The following is a 25,669-nucleotide window of genomic DNA, read 5'->3' as shown; positions in this document are numbered from 1 at the left end:
TTTTTTTTTTTTTTTTTTGTGGTTAAATTCCAAATTGGTCATTCCTATCATGAAGTTTTAAGTATTGTTAGGGTTGCTATCATCTAGTTATCGACAGATTTCGTTGCAAGGCTTATGCTTAGCACTAACTGCCCCACCATTAACAGAAAAATACCTAATTTATATTTCAAAACTAAAATCTACAAACAATTCAAAACTTAATCTCTAAAGTCTCATGTAATTCAGAAAATGAATATTACAAAATGTCCCCTCAAAAGGATTTATTTATTTGTGAGAAATAAAATTTTTTCAGAGATCCTACATGTTCCAAAGAATTTAAGACTGCTATAAGGAAATACTCAAGAAAAAAGAAGGGAGGAAAAACAACTTTTACAGTAGGCACTGCTTAATGCGATCACATTTGGATATTGTTATCAAATTCTTGAAGTCTCACCTATTTATACAGGAAAAATACAGCACTTTTTGAGATCAACAATACGGTTAATATCATCAAAGTATTACGGAACAAATTTTTTAAACTGAAATAATGTTTTCAAATAAGGCTAAAATAGACTATAAAAATTACTAAGTGACAGAAAGATGTCGCCAAGTAAGGGATTTAGTTGCCGAACAGTTTGCTTTTGATTTTAGACATTAATTTAAAATCAGTGACTTGGTTACTTGTTATTCGGAAGGGGGGGGGAGGATTTTACAGAATTTTTCTCCCAAAACATATATGCTAAACTAAGGTTACATTTTTGCCTAATTTGAAATTTTACATACTACTGAAATGAATGAGGAATGCCTTATGGGTATGAAGCTTAGAAATGCAGCATCGGTCAAATAATTTCCAGAAGTGTAATGAAAAGTTTATAAACAAGCTTTTGCATTTTTCTAATTAAAATGCTTTGAAAGTATTTATTGATGTTTCTAGTTATATTTATTTAAATTAGTTAAATTCCATTGCAATTTTGAAGGGAATATTTTCTCAACATTAAATATTATCATTTCACTAATGGTATCAAAATACCTGTGGAACAAACGTGATCACATTTAGTGGTGCCTACTGTACACCAAAAGTAGTAATTGTACCTTATTTCCACCTTGATCCACATAACGTGCTGTGTTGTTATACACTCTCAACATAGGCACAATTCCATTTGAAGAACCATTTGTCTAGAAGAGAAAAAAACTGTTTGTTTAAAAGGGATTACACATATATGTAATAAAATTCAATTACCAAACTCAATTTGGTAGTAATAATAATAAAAAGCACAAGTAATAAAAAAACTACACCAAATAACCGTGAAAACAAATGCAAGAGAACTGTAGAGCATTTACATTTCTCAATACAGCACTTTCAGGAGGTTGGTACCCTAAGAAATGCAAAAGATAAAAAAACTGTTTCTCAGCCAACAGATGCACAATTAAACTTAATATATAAACTACCTTAAAAACAAATTGTGCTTCTTTTGATGAAGCCTACAAACTAAAAATATAAATGGATGGCAAAAACGAAAGGCAATCATTTTTTTTTTAAATTAAAGTATGTGCATATGATTAAAATAAATTATGTACCTAAACTTACAGTGTGCCTTTACGCTTATCAAATCTTTGGTTTTAAATGCTTTGTACAAAAAGTCTGATTAAAATCTTTTAAGTGCCTTGTTTTATGCAGTGGAACCTCGAGATACGAGTTTAATTCGTTCCAGCATTGAGCTCATATAGCGAATTTCTCATATCTAGAAATAAATTTCCCCACTGAAAAAAATGGAAATCCAGTTAATCTGTTCTGTACCTCCAAAAATATGAACACAAAAATCAATTTTTCTAATAAACTACTGGTAAATAATATTACCATAGTTTACCCTTATGATAGCTTCTGACACCAACATTAACAGCTTCTCGTTAATCCACACCAACAACAGCTTCTTAGAGTTTTGGATGGTGAAGTAACGATAACTTCTTTGCCTATATCAAGTTTCTTAATTTCTTCCTTCTTCTTAGTGATGTCAATGTTGAAAGGAATAGTGGAGATCATTGATGTCGAAAGGCAGTAAGTCTTTGCCAATTCCGTCACTCTTAGACCATGCTTATGTTTACCTTAATTTCAATGGCCATGGCTTCCTTATTTTTCTTTGCAGCACTATCTGAGGCAACAATCATCTTAGCAGGCATCGTGAAATAATTAATTTCACGTTAAATGTAATAAATAATTAATTCAAAAGTGCTTAAACACATCGATCAAAGAACACTGAATAATTTGATGAGGGGATTCCCAGAGCCAAATCGGGAAATGGCACCACACATACAATAGCCTGGCTTATAGTTCGTAACTTGAGCCAATGCTCGTATTTAGAGACATATATTTCCCTCAAATTTTTCTTGTATCTCAAGTTTCCACTGTTTTTCAATCTTATTGCCATCAATTATTTCCTTTAATCTCTTTACTGAACAACAGTTACGAAAAAAATCCATTCAATAATTCTATTCAGATTCAATGATGATTGAATATGTTATTTATTTAACGCTTTTTTTAAATGATTAATGACAACTGTAACTGCTTTATTAACTTTCAAATGTATAGTTCTACCTAAGAAATCAACAGTATCAAGAATATGTCTCACTTTATAGTTCTTCTAAAGCAATTCTTTGGACACAATCAGGCGATAGCTTATCACAAGCAGATTTTATATCATTTATTTTATTAGGTTTCACAGAGAAATATCTTATAATGTTTAATAAGATGCAAAAAGAAGAATATTTAAGTGTTTATTTCAGAATTACTTCAAGGAAGAAATCAGATACGAATTTTTCATATCATGTATAGAAACTATTTTACAGATACATAATATTAAAAAGACAGTACTACGATGTTAAAAATAGTGTAATAATTTATACTTTAAGAATAGTTTCAAATTCAAAGGCCAAAACAGGATACATAAATATATATATGTAAAATATCAAAAATACAATGGCTTTGTCTATACTGTTTAATACCTAAATAATTAAAATTTTGTACAAATTGTAATGCATTGTGTGTGTGGAGGGGGTGAAAAAGAAATAATAATAAAAATTGTGATGTATTAAGGGTTGTATCTAGTAAACTGTGAAGAAAGCTAGGAAGGAACTTGCAGAATGCAAAACAATGTTATAAATGATAGATAACTTGAAAAAAAGTAAAGGCAGAAAACAAAAGAAGCTGTCAAATGTTACCGATACAGATCACTCAAGACTGTTCAGACTTAGAAGCTGAAGTAGGCCCATTTTGTTAATAAAAGAGATAGAACTCAATTAGACAATCTACTTTAAATTAAAACCAGTGTTAGAACTTTAAAAGAATGTCTGTTAAAAATAATTTGTATACTGACATTCTAGCTAGCTGTTATTTGATGAAATTATATAGAATTGTTATTTTTTAATTTTAATTGTAAAATCATTGCTGTTATTACAAACTTTTTTTATTCTTTTTATTTGATTAATAATAGTGTTAGCGATAATTTTTCTGGAGCTATTAGAATTTCAATTAAATCAGTGTGTTTTCAAAAGTCATCCTTTGAATTGAATTAAAAAGTCATCTTTTATCAAATGAAGTAATACTGCAGACACTGCAAATTTGTATGTCAAGATAATTTGGTTTGGTAACTTCTTTGTTAGTTTTATTGAATAGATATCCTGTTTCATTGCGATTATTAATGGCAATGTCATTAATGTACTCATAGGTAAATTTAAATGTTCTTATTCATGGTTATTGTTAATAAAACTATGGTTATTATTAATAAAATTATATTCACTAACAAAGAGGAACACATTATAGTTGAATAGTTGGTTCCCATAAGAACACCATTAACTTGTAGAAGAAATTTGTTTTGATATTAATAAAACTGTTGAAAACTGTTAAGTCCCATTTATCGAAATTAAGTTTTTAATGCTGGGAAATAGGTGATATGGTTTAGTATTTAAACTATTGTAAATTTCATTACATTGCAAGCTGGTGTACAAGTTCTCAAGATCATAGTGGTTAATATTTTAAATTTATTGTTTGTAAATAATTTTAATAACTTACTGATTATTGTTGATAATCCAGTTATGTATTTTACTATTAGTTTTCTTCTGGATTTCAATTTTAATTATTTACTTCATTGGCAATAAATATAAATTCGATTTGATTTTTCTGAAATTTTGGAAATGAACACACACACACACACACACACTGGAAAATTTATTATAGCAAGGAACATAATTTTATTAACAATTATCATAAATCAGAACTTTTGAAATTTACCTGATACACCAATAACACTGGCATTAAAAATTACAATGAAACTGAAAAAACAAGATACCTATCATAAATGCCTTAAAATTAATAGAATGAACAAAGAAAATATCAAAGCAGATTACCTTAACTTATAAATTTACAATCTCAATAATATTACTTTATTTGATAAAAGAAGACAGTTCAAAAGAAGACTTTTCAGAATAATTAAACTGATCAATTGCAATTCTAATGTCTCCAGAAAAATCATTGCTAACACTATTACAGTACAAAGTCTTTAATCCGGACTCGTCGGGACTTCGGCGATTCCGGATTATAGATCATCAGTTTAAATCTGGTAAGATAACATGCAGAAATTATAAAATTAAAAATATGAAACCGTAATTTATAAAACAATGAGCAATTATGATATAAAGGGTATCAAAATTTACAAAAAAAAAAAAAAAAAAAAAAAAAATAATAATAATAATAATAATAATATTTATTTGTTTACTAAAAATTTCTTTCAATGCAAGTTGTTTAAGTTGCTTCATTTTTTTTTTTGTGCTAATACTTTCTCTTTAATTCTATAAACAGACATAATTTCTTGTTCAGTTACAAAGTTCCAATGTTCAAGTCCTGTAATTGCTGTGCCGAGAATACCGACTAACTTGTCAATTGAAATTTTTTTCGTTTTCACTAACCTCTCTGTCACTTTTTTCATGCTTTTATCCATTTTTTGCAGCAATTCCACTTTTTGTTTGATGGACATTGAAACATGCTTTCTCTTTATAGATCCTTTGGCAGCTCCAGAATCGGAAACTCTTTTTGACATAATCGAAAGTTCAAGCTTACTTTTTATAAAATTGCTCTAACAGCCTGCAAAAAATAATAAGCCGGATCCAGTTAGAAGATTAAGGAACAACGCAATCTGCAACATGAACTGAAATAGATAATTTTAGCCTACTTTATACTGTCCGTTATACATTAAACGTGCATGCGTAAAGGTATTATACGCATGCGTAAACGCTACTCATGCACAGAAAGTTTGTAGCTTTGAGGTCTGGATTAAAGACTTTGTACTGTATTAATCAAACAAAAAGAATAAAAAATACAAGCAATAACAGCAATGATTTTACAAATAGCAAATTCCATAAAATTTCATTAAAAAAAAAAAAAAAAAAAATACAGTAGCCAGTCTCAACACTATTTTCACCAAAAAACTGCAGTTTTCTACAATAGGCTATACCTGAACCATTATAATTCTTAATGCAGATGAATTAGGCATTCTTGTCAAAATTCTAATATTGGTTTTAATTTAGATAATAGATATCTATATAATAGATTTCTATCTGATTTATTAACAAAGTGGGCCTACTTCAGCTTCCAGGTTTCAAGAAACCACTTGAGTGAGCTCTACATTCTGCAACATTTGACTTCTTTCTTTTTCGCTTTCCCCTCCCTCTTTTAGATTACCTATAATTTCTATTAAAATTTTTTCTAAATTCATATTTTTCATTCCGATTTTATTCACAATTAAAATTAGTTATTGTTCCCATGGAAGATGGCTGATGGGATCAGCAATAACAATTTTCTTTTGATATATGCATTTTTTTAATACTTTGAGTATTTTAATATCAATTTCATTACAATTTAAAACCTCTAAGCCTTTTTGGCATATTTTTATTTCCATATTGTAAAGAATTAACCTTTGATAAGATAATTACAACAGCTTTTACTCTTTATTTCCTAGAAGATAATCGAAAATAAAAAATTAATAATTAAATACACATATATAAAATTTAAGTGTGCGTACGCATACTGCACAAAAGAAAAAATGGAACAGTTCTATATCTCCCGTTCTACTGGGCCGATTAACGAAATTCAAACTTTGAAAGTGCGACTTAGGATATATATTGGATTTATATATAGCGTTATTCTAACATAGCTATTTTGACATAAAAATCGGACTTTTTCTGAAATAACATGCCTTTTTTTTTTCATATTTCGATTCTACGACTCAAATTATGCTTAAACATTAAATTTTGTAAAATTTGGTGCGAAATTTATCGAGAAATTCAAAAATTTATCTTGCTGCTTTTTTATTTTCAGTTTGCACCAAGAATAGTTCACTCAGTGAACTTCTTAATATATGGCAACCTATTTTCCCTTCCCTTTTCACATTTTGCATGAGCGGAAAGAAGTCACATTTCTTTCTTTCAAATAATGTTCTTCATATTATATTTTTAATTATAACTGTTATTATTTTAAATGATTTTTTTTTTCCAAATTTCATTTTAATCGTTTAAATTGTGTGGTTTCTTTCAAATAACCTTTCTAAAATTTTCTATTTACTCATTCGAACAGCACAGTTTAAATAAAAGGTACATTGTTTATTTTTTTCAAATAGTTTTCTTTACTATATTTTTTAGCCATAGTTATTACTTTAGGTAGTTTTTAAATTTTTAGACTTTTATTTTTAATTGTTTGTGTTGCATTGTCTCTTCAGATAATTGTTTTAAAAATTTTCTATTTATTCATTCGAACTGCACATATTAAATAAATTTATTAAGATAAAGTTTCCAGAATTTAACTTAATTTATTTGAATTGCATTTCTTTCAGAAGAATACTTTGTGGCCCAGACTACGATGCGTTTGAAAACTACATATATTAAAAGTGAAAATACAGTAAAGCACAGTAAACACGATTTACATTTTTTAAAATCACAAGAATCAATCACAAAATTTAAAAATTTTTAATTAAAAAAAAAAAAAAAAAAAAAAAAAAAAAAAAACCCACTAAATTTTATGCATTTTTCCTCTTCTAAATGGCTTGCTCTTTTTCTTTGGGCATTCTGCAAGTATATTAAAAAGCATCCAACTTTTCTAAACATCTTGGTATTTCTGACATTAATTTTAAATAAAGTTATCGCCTTCCATTTCAAAAGGGCCCACAAACGGTTGAATAGTAAAGTTGCTGAACACTGGTAGTTCGCTTTGGAACTCGAATCCTGGGGAACGGGCTGGTTGCAGGGGCATTTGTCTTGTGGTTTTTCTCATGTGTAACGTGTATACGAGCTGGTTTCCCTTGGAAAATTCTTCACGAAGGCATCTCTCCTTCTAGGCAGATAGCCCTGCTTTGTCATAACTTAAAAATCCAATTCAATCCAATCCATTTCCTCAGTATTTGGTCAGAGCCTTTATCAGTCTTTAGAGACTAGGCATTTTGAAGGCATGAGATGAAAGGAAAGACTGGTTTCATCAAGAGGGAAAACGTGTTTAGATGATATCTATATACATCACTGGATAAATTCCTGAATATTCAACTAATTTGGCTGAAAAATAATGGGATGCTCCGTTTATGATACAATATGATGTTCTGTGACATAATTTAAATTTATACAACCATATTGTTGAAAACTAGTCGCTCTTCACTTTAATATGCAATTATATCGTTTTTGTCTTTTCCGTTAGCACAAACTCAATTGCTGCTATTTGCTGGTGTACACATCCAAGGGTTTTCTCTTTGAACACATAATTTCTTTGAAGTAGATTCACCATTCTATTGCATGCTGATGACTTTAAGCCTCTCGATGACCACAACGGTTCACCTCCTGGATCCCATTATCATGGAGGATGTAGCGAGTTTCGAACCACTACCGAAAGAACCAGATAATAATAAATCCGCGCGTATGAAATAAGAGGGAGCTGCATGGGCAGCGGCTCCCAGCGCATTTCCAAGGTGTACGTTATGAAATGGTGGATTAGAGTTGCTTGAAGCTCGAACATTCTATGAACGTAAAAAGGTTACCTGGTTAATCCTGCCAGTAGTCATATGTCTGTCTCAAAGATTAAGTATATGCCATACTAAAATGAAACTGTGAATGGCTCATTAAATCTGTTATGGTTCTTTGGATCATACCTTACTACTTGGATAACTGTGGCAATTCTAGAGATAATACATACAGCAGAGCTCCGACCCTCTGGGGACGAGCGTTTTTATTAAACCAAAAACAATCGGACCTCGTGTTCGTATCATGTGGTGACTCTGTATAACTTTGGGCTGATCGCATGGGTTTGTCCCGCGACGTATCTTTCAAGTGTTTGCCTTATCAACTGTCGAAGGTAGGTTATGTGCTTACCATGGTCATAATGGGGAATCAGGGTTTGATTCTGGAGAGGGAGCTTGAGAAATGGCTACCACATCCAAGGAAGGCAGCAGGCGTGCAAATTACCCACTCCCAGAACAAGGAGGTAGTGACAAAAAATAACAATAAAGGATTCTTTTGAAACCCTGTAATTGGAATGAGTACACTCACATGTTTAAAGCTTATTTTAACTTTGAATAAATAAACTCCCATACACTTAAGGCTTATGAAGGGCAGGAACTGGACATTTTGAAGTGTACTCTCTGTAAATTCTAATACTGAGATGTCTTAGTACCTTCTCTAAATTTTAAAGATTTAGCCACCCTTCAATTTTTAAAAAGAAAATCTTAAATTTTTCCTCCCTTAAATTCTTTTGCTGGATGGGGCCGCATCAGCTCGGGCACCAGTCTTGGGCTTATCTGGGCAACAAATCAGTTATTTTAGGTAAAAGTAACATGCCAAACAAATATTAATTTAGAAGTCAAAAAACAAAAATCAGCATTATATTTGCAAATTTTCACACTGTTGTTTGACTTCTAAATTAAAATCAATTTCTGTCATGTCAAATAATACAAAATGTAATCTTTTCGCCTATCAGAAAATTTATTTTTTTGCATATGGAATGAAATTTCTGTTACATTTCTCCTTGTCAACACCCTCAATACTTTGCACCATTATTAGCTGGAGCCTGTACATTGCCAAGCATAATGTCAACATTAAAAAGCTTCCATGCATACAAAAAAGGGGAAGGTGATTTGCTGGCACTCAGGAGGTTCAGCTTCAACATTAAATAACATGTATAAAATAAAAAAGTTGCTGGCAGACAGAAGGTTCATATTTTGGAGCATTCTGGATACTGGACATTGAGATTTTGTTACTGTATTTACAGTACAAAGTGAGAGAACTTCATGGTTTCCAGATTTTAGATCGTCAGTTAAAATTTAGTAATTGAAATACTTATTTATGAAAGAATGAAGCAAGAATGATCTTAAAGAAATTGAAATTTACAAAAAAGCTAAATATTTATTTGCTTGTTTTATTAAATATTTCTTTCACTGTAAGTTTTTTTTATTATTGTGCTAATACTTTCTCTTTAATTTTATAGATAGACATAATTACTTGCTTAGTTACAAAGTTATATCATTCAAGTGCTATAACTGCTGGGTCAAAAATTGACCCAAAACTGTGAATCAAAATCTTTTGATTCTCAAAAATCGCTTCGTTACTTTCGGAACTATCAGTAGTGAAACTGGATTTAAAACCATATTACAGATTTTCCCATCCATTAGATTATTGCTGACTGAAGCACTATCAAAGCAATGGAAAGGATTAGGTTAAGTTAAATGAGTAAGACAAAGCAACTTCAGGGCTATCTGCCTATAGAGAGGGATATCTTCATGAAGGACTTGCTATAGAAACTTTCTCATATCTATGTTAAGCACGAGAAAACCATGGAAACCAACCATGCGGCCAGTTCACTTGCGGGATTCGATTTTCGGTCAAATTACTAGTATTTAGCGACTTTATTTCTCAGCTGCTGATGGGCCCATAGCAAAAGAAACCTTCTGTTATAGCATCTTCATTTATTATCAGTCCTCCACATTTCTTCAGAAATTTCATTAACTGGAAAAATTTTACCTTCTAAAGTGCTCAAAATCTATGGCAAAATAAGGTTGCTGTTTTGCCTAATTTTGAAATGACATGTACGCCTGAACTGGGTTCTCTCACATTAAGGCAGTTATAGAAGGGCAAGTACCAAATACACTTTTACCTTGCAGATCCTGCTACAGCCCCAAAATTAGAAAAGTCTTTTCGACATAATCAAAAATTCAAATTTTAATTTTGATAAGATAGTTGTAATAATAGCCTGCAAAAAATAATAAGTTGCACCAATTAGTTAAGGAAGAGTGTAATTCACTACATTAACTGAACTTAATTTCTTCCAAATCTACTTTTTCCTCTCTTCCTGCTTTTTTTCCAACACAAGAAAACCTGTATTAGCAACATGCCACTGCAAACAATTGTCTTAGAGCTTCAATTATTGCTTAGGGCAGATAGAAAAATATAAACTACCATTTTACAACCAACCACTCAAGGTCCAAAACTGAGGTCCATAAATAACATTAATCAAAGTATTGTTGTCATTGGATAAGGTTTGATTAACTAGCGCACAGGTATGTGAAAGAGACGTACAGGAATCTTGGTTAGCTGGGATAAGACTTGCTTTTAAAACATACCTTTACAGAGTATTGTATTTCCCTCACCTAAATTTTGAAAGAAAGGAAAAGAGGGGGGGGGAACTTGCTGGTGGTTTGGAAATTAGATCATTCCAGATTTTGGACTTCTTAAAATTTTTAAAATTTAGAAATCCCCTTGGCCGAGAAGTTCACCACTTAAGAGGTCGCTCGATGGCGGGAGAGACGATGCTAAAAAAAATGAGGACGGTAAAGAAGAAGAAGGCCGTAATGAAATATATTCATGATATATAAAAAATGGCTTTTTGGGGGAAAAAAAAAAGATACGGAGAGAGAGAATATAAGATTGACACTTTAAGCCTGTAAAGAGTGTGTGTATATATTTTTTCTATCTAGAAAAATATGCTGCCTAAATTTCAGGCAGCAGAAAGCTTAATTTTTCTTTCAGAAAATTTTTTTAGAAATACAGTTAGGAAAATCTGAAATCTTAACATGTATAAAAAAATAATTAACAAGCATATAAATCCCGAAAAAATAATCACAGTTATAATTATGTTAATTATTCTATAAATTATATTTTTAATTTAGTGAATATACAACATAAAATTTACAAACATACATTTCCAAAGTGCAAGTTAAATAAGATGAGAAAAATATGCTTCAGGAATTCATGAATTTTGTCAAGAATGTTATGAACTGTCAGTTCTTAATGCTTGATCCTGTAAATTTCATGAACTAACTTATTAAGTAACATGCAGGGCATTTCAAAATAAAGAAATTAGGTTAAGTTATTTGAACATACGAAGGCTATCTAGCTAAGTGAAGAGATGCCTTCATGGAGGATTTTCTGAGGAACACTAGTTCATATCCTAGTTACAGGTAGGGGAAAACCATTAAAAGCAATCATACAGTCAGTCGATTTGCTTGGGTTTAAACCTTGATTGAACTCGCAGTATTCTGCAGTCGTAACAATTTGGCCAAAATAAAGCAAATTTTAATTGTTTAAAAATGCTTTTTCTTTAAAACAGAAAAAAAAATCTGTCATACATCACTTTATAAATAAAAAATGAAAAATTGCCATGCAAGGCATTTTATGAATGTTTCTCCAGAATTTTGACTTCCAGTTTATGGAAGATGAAGATCTTGAATATCTAACACAATACATTCTCTGAACCATTTTTGTATGGTGAGAAATAATTTTGCACACAAGTTAAATCTGCTCCTTGTTTTTTAAACACCGATTATTTTAGAACCAAATTACTTAGTACAAAATTAAAAATATGGGATTAGCTTTCAAGAATTTCTATTAGTTTAAGACATTTTATTGCTATTGTAAATGATGTGTTTAAATACTGGCTATGTTTAGTTAGATAGTTACTGGCTATGTTTAGATCAGATATTTTAAATTCACCAATTTTCTACATAACTATGATTTACTTCCCTTAAATATTTTTATTGTATTGAATCAGGTCTTACAAATTTTGATGATTAGATACACATTTTGTCATGTGTAAATTTACGGAAAACTGAATACAAATTGAATTAATACTTACCCCAGCAATATAACTCCCTGTAGCCCTAATACAATGCACATTTAATCCAATTCCTCCAGCAGATTTTGAAATTAATGCACAACGTTTTAAAGTATCATAAATGCCTTCTATACTGTCTTCAGTCATTGTTAGGAGAAAACAGCTACAACATACAGAAATAAAAGTAATTTTTATGCAGAAAAAAATGAGAAAATTTTGTGTGAATGCTCTTAAAAAAGCATTAAATATGAAAGTCAGTTTTGCATTAAGATAAAATTAATGATGGACGAGTATGTTATTATTTATATTACCTAAATAATAACATTCTCGTCCATCTTTCCATGCCACTACAATCTTAGACACACTTTGGGACAGATTTCAAAAGTTTTTAAATTCTTCTTTACACAACTCAGTTAATGAAACATTTTTATCAGTTAAAACATACACTGGTGTGCAAAATTAAGGATGAAGTCGAAAAATTAGCATATCAGCTGAACGAAGAGGCAGAGCGGACAGAAAGACCAATCAGGAGATTAAGTAAGGTGACGTACGGCAGCACATGCGCAGATATGCAGGTAGACGTAATGGGGGAGTGTCTGAGTAGTATAAAGCATGTTGCCGGTGTAAGATCAGTATTTCTGGCAAAGAGATTGCACGCCGTATAGCAGTTAAAATCACACCGAGTTGCTGCCTCAGCGAGAAATGGCGAATAATCAATCTGTTAGACGACATCTAGATGCTTTTACCCGAGGTCAAATCATTGGGAAGTTGGAGGAAGGCCGCAGTGTGACAAGTGTGGCTGCAGAGTTTGGAATTGCTCACAGCATCGTTTCACGACTTTGGAGACAATTTCAAACTACAGGAACAGCTATCCGGGGTTCAGTAGTGGTCGTCCACGAGGAACCACACCCGCAGATGACCGGTATATTGCCTTACAGGCCAGAAGGAACAGGCGGCAGACAGCGGGAGAAATCGCTAGACACACGACACAGGCGACTGGACCACCGATATCGCGTTTTACAGTGGCCAGAAGACTGCACGGTGGTGGTCTGTTTGCACGACATCCTGTATGGTGTGTACCTCTAACGCCTGCCCATCGGAGAAGGCGTTCTCTGTGGTGCCGGGAACACCAGAATTGGAGAGACAATGAATGGGGACGAGTACTCTTTACAGATTAGAGCAGATTCAGTCTGAGTAGCGATTCTCATCTGGAGAGAGCGGAGAAGCCGCAATCATCCCTCGAACATCATTGAAAGGGAGGTATGGAGGTGGCGGTGTTCTCGTTTGGAGAGGCATCATGCTTGGTAGTCGTAAAAGACCTTCACATCTTCAACGCAGGTTCAGTCAACGGGACCCGTTATTATAACAAGATTCTTCTTCCATATGTGTGTCTTTTTAGAGGTGCTTAGCTTCATCATCAATAAATTAGGAAACGACTAAAAAAATGCTTCTTGGGCCAAAATACCACTACCAAGTATAACTATAAGTGTGCAATCAAAAAAAGTAAAACTTTGTACTGTTCTTGCAGTATGCAAATCTAACCATCGCAATTATACAATAAGACAAAGGCACACAGAAGCACAGAATTACGGGGTAGTATCACTGATCTCTATCAAGAACTGGAATCTTAAGTGATCCTAGAAATGACACGATGTGTTTGAAAACAGAAGAAACAAAAGACTTATTAAGCTGTGCAAGCTTGCAGTTCATTGGAATGACACTAATATGATACGTAGCACTCAACTCTAGAGATAACTTAAAACTAATGTTAAGAGATAACTTGTTAACTGGAATAAAATGGCTAATCAATCTTAATATTCTTGATATAGTAGTCTAGAAGATGTCTCAAGTATGAATATGTCTAATGCATTGGCTCTTACTCTCCAAGTAAATAAATCTATGTTCAGAAGATTTATATTAATCAGTATATTTTTCATTTATGACAAACTTCTAACAATTATACATAGTACCGGTATTTCCACAAATTTTAATAACTGTTTATGGCTTTGTTACAATTCTGGAATGTCAAACAATGGGCGTTCTAAATATTAGCTCTGCATAGTATGATTTTTCTCGTGTATCCTTTAGTGGGTTTATCAGAAGATACACATGTTGAAACTACATGCTATCTTTATTATATATACAAACATATCATCACTCGCTTACACACTTATATCTACAGTTATTTTATAATTACAGCTACTCGCATTCCAGTCTTTTTCTAATTATTCCCTGCGCTTCGATGCTTGGCACGGTGCCATCTTAAAGTCCGATTATGATATACACATCGATGGTTCTCGATTTACCACATCCCTCCCCTTTTATCATAACTGCAGTCTATCTGGGGGACGTTGAATTCTACTGGACCGACACAAAGGTTGTGGCACTGCAGGTTTTTTTGGTAACCTGGTTTTATCAGCAACAGCTCCGGTGGATGGAACATCTCGTACAACCTTGGACTCGGAGGACGACAGACTCATCTGCATGGTGGCTATTATCTTCTGATGGTTCTGGAACTCCACTCTTATCAGGCTCTTTGGAAATCACAAGAGCTGGAGGTGGACGTATGAACCCCTCACCTGTTACGGTTCCTCCATCATGCATCTGATCGATATGTTGTCACCACAGCTGACCATCTACATTTATGGTGTAATGAAGCTGTACATCCTTGGATTGGACAGTACCAAATCTCCATTGTATATCACCTTGGCGATAATTTCTTACTGCCACTCTATCTTCTACTCTGAATCCTCAGTCTGCAAACTTGTAGGTTCCTTTTCGAATTCTGTCTTCCACCCTCCTTTTGAGATCTGGTCTCAATAAATCTATTCTTGTTTGAATTTCCCTCTTCAGCATTAGCATTGCAGAGCTCTGCAGAGTAGTTAAATTCGGAGTTTTCCTATCCTGCATCAAAAATGTATTGAGTTTTTGTCTCAATGTTCCTGGATAATTTTGCATTTTTCTTAAAGATTGTTTTACTGTAAACACATACCGTTCAGCCTGCCCATTACTAGATGGTTTAAATGGTGCTGTAGTTTTGTGTTTGATTCCATTACTCTGTAGAAATATCTTAAACTCATGTGAAGTGAAGTGCGCCCGTTATCACTCACTAACAGTATTGGTAATCCGAATTGTGCAAAAAAGTCCCATAAACATTCTATTGCTTTTAAAGTCGAGCTTGATTTCATTGGATAGGCTTCTAGGCATTTTGAGTGAGCATCAGCGATTATCAAAAACATATACTCAAAAATAGGTCCTGCATAATCAATGTGAATATATTTCATTGGAGCGCTTGGGTACTCCCAATGATGAAATTTTACTTAAGGAGGATCTATTTTATGTTTTGCCCATTCAGAACAGTTTTTGGAAGTATTTTCGATATCTTTATCTATACCATTCCAAAATACGTAAGCATAGACTCCAACCTTCAGCAAACCTTGTCAGTAGTCAACGCACGAACGACATTTTTACAACTTTGAAAATGTGCGCATAGCGTATGTTGTAATTAACCATTCATTAATTTTAAATTAATAATTAATTGTAATCAATTTTATTACATTTAAAATCCATATACATATAAAACTGAATAATTAAAAATATACCTTGTAAATTATATGCACATTTAATCAGAAATTTTCTTTTAACTCCTCAAGCATTCACTAAGTACTTAAATCACTACTAATCATAGAAAAAATCAGAAGCTATAAATTATATCTTTATTCTGGATATGATTTCTACAGGGAAATAAAATTTAAATAACCAAGAATGATACATATAAGTATTAAACAAAATATGCATAATTTATGAATGCAAAGATTTATATGTAGCATGCTTAGCAAGCTTAAGTTCTGATTTTGAGAATGTTTTCTTATAACACAGTTCTTCATTTGCCTGCATATTTTTTTTTTCAATCAAAACTGCTTCAAGAGTTTTAAGACCTAAATTTGGTTGAAATTCCGTCTGATTTTTTTTAACAATAGAAAAAATTCTTTCGCAAGCTGCATTTGAATGAGGTATTATTAAGACAGCAAGCATTACAGAAGGCAATACTTTGTATTTAATACACCCATTCATATTTTTTAATTTGGCAATTTCTCCCCATGCTATATCAATACGCAAATCTACAATTTCTTTCAAATCATCTACTTGATACATGGAAAATTCAATTTCTACTTGATTAAGACATTTTTCATCAATAATGGATGGAAAAGTATTCATCAAGTAAAGAACAGATGAAAATGAGACTTCAGTTCTCAAGTTGATGTCAGCAACTTCAGCATGTTTTAGAAATGGATCACTCAGTGGAAATTTATCAATTATATATGAACATGCAGTTACAAAAAAAGCTCACACAGAATTGAAAAATGATTTCACTTCACTTTCATTCAACTTGGCATTTCTTAAATATAGTCTTGTTTCCGCACCAATCACTAAATTTTCATTTTCTTTTTGTTTACTATACTTCTGAAATGGAATAGACGTTAGAGTAACATCTTCATTTTCTTTAGAAATTACTGATGGTTTTACGAATCTAACAAATAAATTCATTAAAAGTTCAAAAAGTTCTCTTCTCAATTTATGTATATAAAGAGCTTGTTGTTGCAAATTAATATTTACTGTTATAAACAAAGGCAAAGTATTTTTCAAAAATAACAAGTACAATTTGGTGGTCGGTGACTGTAAAATTTTTTTAATGTTTTGCAATCTCTTTCCTTCATTCTCACTGTTATCTGGTTTATCTCCAAAAAAATTTATCACAGCATCCCACTGTTCCAAAATCCTTGTTATAGATTCTAAAAGAGACAACCATCTCGTACTGCAATATTTCAAAATTTTATGAGATTTTGCATTCTGTCCCAAAATTTGTTGAGCAACTTTGAAGCTATGCTTCCGTTTCGAACTTTTCTCCAAGTAAAAATATATATCTATTATCAACATTTCAATTTCTGAGCCAATTAATTTTTCAGTAGCTTTTTTTGCAGCTATATGCAAGAGGTGGCACGGCCAACCTCGGGTGATTATACTTGGTTGATGCATTTTGATAAATGATGCTACACCTTTAAACTTTCCAATCATATTACTAGCATTAGCTGAAGAAAATGATAAGCAATTTTTCCATTCTAAACCTTTGTTTTTAAAGTTTTCATTTATACAATTAAAAATACCTTCTCCTGTATTATTCGTGCATTCTAAAATAGAAATCAATGAAGTAATTATCACTCCCTTTTCTTTACTGTAGTATGTTATAACCAATGGGTACAGTTTGTTATCATTGTTATCATTACTTCCATCAGTACTTAGAGAAAATGATGTACTGCACACTGATTTTATAATATCAGCAACAGTATTTTCTGCAAGCGTTTTCACAATAGCAGCAGTTTTGGTATGACCGCAGCTAAATTTTTTTGCTATGGCAGAATCCGGAAACATTGCTTTGAAAAGCTCTTTGGAATGATCCGAAACAGAAAGCGGTAGATTATGTTCAATTAAAAAACGAACAAAATAGCATTCGGCTTTTATAGGATCTGTTTCATCATCTTTTATTAAGAAATTTGTTATTTCTTTAGATTTTACGGTGCCAAGTTCTATATGCTTTTGAGAAAACACATGCCGTTTACAGTCATCTTTTCCGCCATGAGCAACTGAGAAGTCTTTGTTGCATACACTGCAGTGTGCGTGATTCACAGAAATTTCGGACGCTTTAATGCATGGAAATTCTGAAGAATATGAATCTTTAAACTTCTGCTTTGATAATTTTGGCTTCTTCGTTCGAGGCAGCATTATGATTAAAAATCTTTCACCTGATTCACAGTTCACAAGACACACGCTAAGCTCTCGCCGTAAACTACACAATGCAGCCGAACGCAGCCTAAACACTAGAGCTGGAGCAAACCGCATGTATTCGTTACCGAGTAACGGGTACATCGGTTGACTCGAAGTACCGATTCGGTACTCACAAATTCATTTCGTTACTCGCATCTGTCGTACGATGCGGTTTATTCGATTACGAATGATGCGGTTGCTGTTCGAATGCGAATGATATATTTGCTAACAATACCCGTGTGCCACATTTTTCATTGATGATTTCGATTTTTTTTTGGTTGACTCATCGGGCAAACTCTTGTTTACATTATGTATTTTAGTTGAAATATTGTTTAGTTGTTGATGTTTAAGAAAATGATCAATTTTGATAGCGTGAAGCTTTATTTTGTATTTGCTTTTTACATTTAGATTTATAGTGCATATTATGTTTGTAATTTGAAAATTTAGATGATTATTGATTTTTTTTTCATAGTGAGATTTTATTGATTTGAAATATTTATATACTGCACTTAGGTATTGTTTAATTAAGAATATGTAGGTTAATATAAGTTCTTTACTTCCTTGTACGAAATAAAAAGGAAGTAAGTATTGTAATAGAGAAAAATTTTTGGGTATCATATTTCAACGGAAATATCCATTTTTCACGATTACAGAATCCATGTGAATTATTTTTCTGGGTGACGTCTGTACGTACAAACACAATTTCTTTCTTTTTTCTTTTTTTTTCTCAGAAACGGATTGTTAAATGTAATCCCATTTACTCTAAGCTGATACTTATGACTAATGATTATGACGCTAAGTTGATACTTGAAAGGGATTTTCTCGTGATGTGTAAGTATGTACACTCACGTTTGTGAAAATTGCAACACCAAGAAGGAATCGTCATAATTGAATGCAATTTAATACACAGTTGAGTGGTAGTGGTACAAATAAATCATTAAATGTTCAAAGCAAACAAACAAGAACAAGAGATCAGAATCAGTATTTTGTGTGGCCACCACGCGCCGCAATAAATGCTGCTACACGACGTGGCATGGAGTCAAACAAAGTTTGAATGTCTGACTGAGGAAGAGCATTCCATATCGTTTGTACGCGTACCCAAAGTTCGTCTGCAGACGCAACAGGATGAGGATCACGTGCAAGACGCCGACCAATGACATCCCACACATGTTCAATTGGCGACATATCCGGGGAACACGCAGGCCAAGGAAGAAGCTGTACCTGCTGCGCTGCAAAGAAGGATTTAACAATCCGAGCAGTATGAGGGCGGGCATTGTCCTGTTGAAATACAGCGCCTGGCAAGCTTTGAAGGAAGGGAACAGCTTCGGGCTGTAGAACTTAACGGATATACCGGTTGCTGTTCAGATTGCCCACAATTCGTAGCAACTGAGATCGTCTATGATATGCTATGGCGCCCCAGACCATAACTCCGGGTGTTCGTCCACTGTGGCGTTCGATAATGCACTCCGGAAGGTGGCGTTCACCGGCATAGCGTCTGACACGAATGCGGCCATCATGGTACCACAAATTAAAGTGGGATTCGTCAGAAAACACGACATGCTGCCAATCAGCACGCCAGTCTCTATGCTGATTGGCCCATTGTAGTCGCAGGTGGAGATGGTCGTGCGTTAGGGGGATCCTGTATAAAGGAGTCCGTGCGCGCAGTCCACACTGCAGCAGACGTCTACGAATTGATGAAGCACACAATGAAACACCTGTAGCTATTGACCACAGTGCTGCCAATTGTCTAGAGGAAGCTGTACGGTCCGTCCGCACCATGCGGACCAGGTGTCTATCATCGCGAGCTGACGTCACATTTCGGGGTCCACTCCCGGATTTCAGAGTTGTCCGACACTCGTCCGTCCACTGCTTCCAAACGCGCATCACTGTGCTGCTGTTACGCTGCACACGAGAGGCTACTGCACGATACGACAATCCAGCTTCACGAAGGCCGATGATTCTTCCTCGTTCAAACTCTGTAAGTTGTTCAAATCTCGCTCTCTTTCGTCGACGAGGCATAAGTACAGATTGAGTTAACGTTTACCACTAGCAGATAACCACCGATAACCATACACGCCTCGCTACAGCCGTCTATTTATTCGGATCCACCAGCCGTTCAGAGGGCGCTGCTCAGCATACGCATGCGCTACGGATTTGCAATTCTAATCATTTGCATATCATGCGCTACTTTGCATTTCCTGAGAATTTCAGCTCACTCAAGTAAGTCCTTCATGGTGTTGCAATTTTCACAAACGTGAGTGTATATATGAATTTCGCATAACTCAAAAACCATTAGTTCTAGAACGTTGAAATTTTGTATATGGGCCCGTTATAACATCTAGATGTGCACCTCCCTATAATTAAATGTAAAGTACACACATATATATATAAATATAAAATAAAAGCCAAGTAAGGCGAAAACAAAAGCCTTGGTTTTTATTTTATTTATTTATCACTAAATAAGTTACTTGCCTTTTATTTTCGCAATCGTTGGTAAATATAATAAATAAATATAAATATAATAATAAAAATAAAAAATAAAATAACTAATTCAATAATAAAATAATTAACTAGAATATTAAATGATTATCATTATAATTCAATAAAAATGTAAAGACAAATGAAAATTTAATTCTTAAATTAATGATGAACAACTAAGTATTGAAATAAAATACCAGACGTCTGGTTTGGGGGTTGTGGCTGAAATTGAAATTTAAGAGCTAAGCCAAGCATTAGCTAAATTTAAGCCCTTGAGGAGCAAATAATGTATTGTTTACCAGAGTATAGATAGAAATTTGGTTATGTAGCCTATTCTTCTAAAACGACGTTTTGTTGCTGCCTTCCCCCACCAATTCCCTTTTTCTCGGTTTCGGATTATTTAGTTACGGCAATGCACACTAAGACTATTGCTTAAGGGAAGTGATGCCTTCGTGGAGGACTTTTTAAAGGAAACTGGCTCATATGCAAGTTACACATGGAGAAAACCACGAAAACGCCCGTGCAGCCAGCCGTTAGCCGGGAACTAAACCCCGGACTGAACTATTAGTCTTCAGCGACTTTACCGCTCGAGCGCTGGTGGGCTCTTTGCTTTTTGAAAAACAGGTGTTCACTTTACGATAAAGCAAGCACCTGTTTCCTTCAATTAAAACAGGTTAGACGATATAACTCTTACTACATTCTCACTTAGGTTTTGATTTCTAATATTGATTCAATATTTTCTGTAGACATTCTGATTAGAATACTGGATTTCAAACATGTGCAAAAGGTGTGTATCTGAATATAATTATGTTTTTATAACAAAGGACCCATTTTATTAATTTCTAAAGCAACAGAACCACAGTATCGCTGTTTTGAAAGAAAGCAAAAATGTGACAAATGTATAATGAACATTAATATACAGCTTTACTAGAAATTCACCCTTTCGTCATTAGCGGTTCTGATGAAAGGAATGGGGAGAAGCAGCAAACAAAATAACGAATAACGGACAAATAACGAAATCCAATCTTTAATTTGGTCTCCCAGTTTCTTTAGCCCACCAGCGGCCAAGCGGTAAAGTCGTTGAACACTGGTAGTTCGGTCTGAGGTTCGAATCCCGCGAACGGGCTGGCTGCATGGGTGTTTTCGTGGTTTTCCCTATGTGTAACGTTATACGAGCCAGTTTCCATTAGAAAGTCCTCCACCAAGGCATCCCTCCCTCTGGGCAGATAGCCCTAGTGTGCTTTGCCATAATTAAATACACCAACACCAACCCAGTTTCTTTATTTGTATTTGTGACAGTTTTATTGTCATTATGAAAAGTGAAATTTGATATGGATACCACATAACTTTTTAAATTATGCTTATTTTTGCTGCACTTCATTTAAACTTATTTCCTCGAATTATTCTAACTTAATTAAGCGATACCCGAAGGCAAGTTACAAATGGCATCAAACACTGCAAATTTTGAAATTAAATTTCCCGGTATAATAAAAATCTCTGTCTACGGGACTCAAACTTCTTGTATTTTTATTTTTTCATAACGAGTATAAAAGTTTGTCAGCTATAAATATAGGAACCAGAAGACAACATTAAAAGTTAGATTTCATAATTTGTCCAAAATTAATTCTTTTAAAAATTTGACATTGACAAAATATGAATATTTTCGTCATTTAAAATACTTCTGTATTTTTGTTGCACCGTATTTAAACTTGCTTCTTCGAGTTATTGACATTAATTTACATTAATTCCGTTATCTATTAGAAAATAATTATAGCAAATCATTTAATTACGACATCTCTAAGAGGTCACTTTCTAAGAGATTTGTATTTTTGAGAACATAAACAAACATTGGTAGTGAACATCACCTTTTTAAGACCACGACATGTAAAATTCTCTAAAAAGCATGAATGGTTGCATTTAAAGAGGACCCATTACTTTTAATAAAGAATGTAACATTAGTGTTAATTATACATGTTTTTGGTGTGTGTGCCAAAAGAGTGATATCGTGGTTCTGTTGCTTTAGAAATGTGTGAAATTAAAAAAATGGATAGTATATAACAAAAATGTTATTATATTCAGATACAACACCTTCTGAACACGTCTGAAGTTCATTCTTCTGCTTAGCATAATTCGTCTGCATAAAATAATAAATAGTATTAGAAATCAAAAGCTAAGTCGAAGTAGAAACAATCATCTCTTCTAAACCATTTTAATTGAAGTAAACAGACGTTCGTCTTATCGTAAAGTAAACACCTATTTTTCAAACAGCGGATAAAACGGGAAAGTGGGAATTGGTAGGGGAAGGCAGCGAACGAAATGACACTTTTTGAAACTGGGATGAAATGAGAAAGGACGAAAAGGTACTAAGCCAATAAGACAAGGTCTGGTATTTTACTTTATAATTTAACTATTCATCATAAATTTAAGAATTATTTTAATTTTTATTTGTCTTTACATTTTTGTTAAATTTTACTTATAAGTATTTTATATTTCAGTTGCTAATTATTATGTTACTTTTATTATTCATTATTTTAATCACTATTTTTTATTATTTTAATTATTAAGTTTTTTAATAAATAATTTTTTATTATTTTAATTACTAATTAATGTTATTATTGTAATATTTATTTTATTTCTTTATTTATTTTATTTTTTCCTATTTTCCTGACGGCCTTCCGTAGGCGCTTCTGACTTTTGTGACACCACAAAAGGAGATGAATTATTTCTACCCAAAAATACAACGCAAAACTCCCTATCGCATAGGGCCGTATAGGGCGGCATCCCTAGGGCCGTATACCGATAAAATAGGCACAGGATACGGATACCGATCGATTTTACCGAAAGTAACGAGTAACGATACAATAGTAACGAATACATACGGGTACACAATTTCTCGTTACTTCTACAGCACTACTAAACACGCATCAGCGAGGAACCTGGGAGACAGACAATTGGGTGGAACTATTGATAAGTCGTTAACGGTTGGAGTTACTGATCTACGATTGGCTAATTCTTCAAAACTAGGAACGCACTCAACACGTGATATATGATAACACGAGTATTCAGCCAATCATCGGATGAATTAGTTGGTTCCGTTTTGCGTACTGGTTCTCCTGCTCTTGTTTCTGTAAAATCTGTAGTTTTTTCCATACTTTTCGTAGCTCATAGTTTTTCATGAATTTCCGTAGAAACTACGGAGAATCTGTAGTAGTTGGAGTCTATGCGTAAGGTCTAGCAACTGCTTTCATTTTACAGTCCCTAAGTGTCCGTGGTGCAACTCTTTCAAAACATCATCACGGTATCGTTTTGGAACAAAACCACATTGACCATACATTATAAAGCCATCTTGGAGACTATACTCCATCTTCCTTCCTTTCAATTCACCGCCACTTTGAAGTATTCATAGCAGAGGACTGAGTTCAGCATCTATTTCAGTTTCTTTAGCCAAATCTCTGGCCATGATTGGAAGAGTTTCAGTCTGCTGTAATTGAAAAATAGTTACATCATCCTGAACAGACAGTTGCTCTGAGTTCGTCGGTAATCGTAATAGACAGTCAGCATTAACATGCTCATTTGTTTTTCGGTAGATAATATCGAATTGGAATGACTGTAAAGCCAAAGCGTAATGTAAGAGTCTTGTTGCTGCCAAAACTGGTATGCCTTTCTTTGAGCCGAAAATTGCAACAAGAGGTTTATGATCTGTAATTAATGTAAATTTCCTGCCTTTTAAATACAGAAAAAAAAATTTTATTCCCCAAATAACTGATAAAGATTCTCCGTTGCAGTCAGTGTTCTTGAAGCATATGCAATTGGCCTTTCTGTTCCATCAGAGAATTTGTGAGAAAGTACTGCTGGTGATGTATCAGTTGCCAATGTTAAGGGCAATTTTGGATCATAATGCATCAAAACTTTTTGTGAACACAATTCTTTTTTAATGTTTAGAAAAAGCCTCCTGATAATCATTTGTCCAAACCCATTTTGTGTTTTTCTTAGTTAATTGATATAAGGGATTTGCGATTGTCGCTAATTTAGGGCAAAATTTTCCATAAAAATTAACCAAAAGACTTTGAATTTCCTTGACATTTCTGGGTCTTGGCGCTTTTGCAATCACTTTTCGATCAGTCTTATGTAAATCATTCGCATCAATTTTATGACCTAAAAATTGCATCTCATCCTGAAAAAATTTACTTTTCTCTAAATTTAATTTCAGTCCATGAGTTTTACATTTCCTGAAGAAATTTTTAAAAGTATTTAAGTGTGTGTCATCATTCGCCCCTGTTATCCGCACATCATCCATGAAGACCTTACACCCTTCTATTCCGTGGAATAGTCCGTCTACATAACGCTGCCAGATTGCTGGCACTGCATTTACCCTGAACATTAATCTCTTACACTTATATAATCCTTTATGTGTGTTTATTGTAAGCAATTTTTGAGTCTCAGGGTGTACTTTCATTTGTAAATAAGCATGTTTAAAATCAATTTTTGAAAAATGCTTTCCCCCGCTCAAACATGAAAATATTTCCTCTATGGTCGACAAAGGGTGTTGATGTGTAACAATATTTGGGTTTACTGTCACCGAGTAGTCGGCACACAGTCGTATAGAGCCGTCCAACTTAACTACTGGTACTACCGGAGTTGCCCATTCCGAAGTTTCAACCTTTTCAATTATACCCTCTTTTTCCAAGCGATCAATTTCTTCATCTATCTGGCCCTTTAACACAAATGGTATTTGCCTAGCTTTGCAAAATTTTGGTGAAACCTTCGGCTTCAATTCAAGTTGAACCTCATAATTTTTTATCTCTCCTAATTTTCTGTCAAAAATCTCTTTATATTGGTCCAATAATTTATTTAAACTACTTTTGGGAGATAGAAACTGACTTTATTTAGGACCAATCTAAATTTATCTCAAAGCCATTTTCTCCAAATATTGTATCGAGGTCTTCTTTAATAATGTAAAGATTTAAGTTTTTATTTTGACTTTTATATTCTACCTTAACTGTAGTAAATCCTAAAGGTATCAGTTTTTCTCCATTATACAGGGTTCGTACACATTTCTGCACAAGGAAATTAAGTACTTTTAAGGACCATTAATGAAAAAAATTAAGGACCTATGAGCAAATGGAAACTGAATAAATTCAATTAAAAATATTATATCCATGCCTGAACGAGAGTAGGATGCATTATTATTAAACATAACTTAATTAACATAATTATTAATATGTTTGAGAATAAAATTAATTTTATGAAATTTATCAA

The 25,669-nt window shown here is 33.2% G+C and overlaps 1 protein-coding gene across 5 annotated transcripts in view; it reads right to left on the bottom strand.

Moving 5' to 3' along the window:
* Window positions 1–25,669, bottom strand: part of RnrL (Ribonucleoside diphosphate reductase large subunit) — a 219,775-nt gene that overhangs the window by 56,844 nt on the left and 137,262 nt on the right. For all 5 annotated transcript variants that reach the window (XM_085810790.1, XM_085810792.1, XM_085810789.1 and 2 more), the window contains 2 exons: window positions 12,131–12,272; window positions 1,072–1,155 (listed from right to left, as the gene is read on the bottom strand). In XM_085810790.1, the coding sequence (XP_085666916.1) occupies window positions 1,072–1,155; window positions 12,131–12,272 (226 nt within the window). The remainder of the gene's footprint in view (window positions 1–1,071; window positions 1,156–12,130; window positions 12,273–25,669) is intronic.

This window comes from Stegodyphus dumicola, chromosome 2 (assembly GCF_044657685.1).
Source record: "Stegodyphus dumicola isolate Sdum_Otavi_A_Nest chromosome 2, ASM4465768v1".
In the NCBI taxonomy this organism is placed as follows: Eukaryota; Metazoa; Arthropoda; class Arachnida; order Araneae; family Eresidae; genus Stegodyphus; species Stegodyphus dumicola.
Note: the sequence above shows the minus strand (reverse complement) of the source record. Positions and strands in the feature narration are given on the sequence as shown.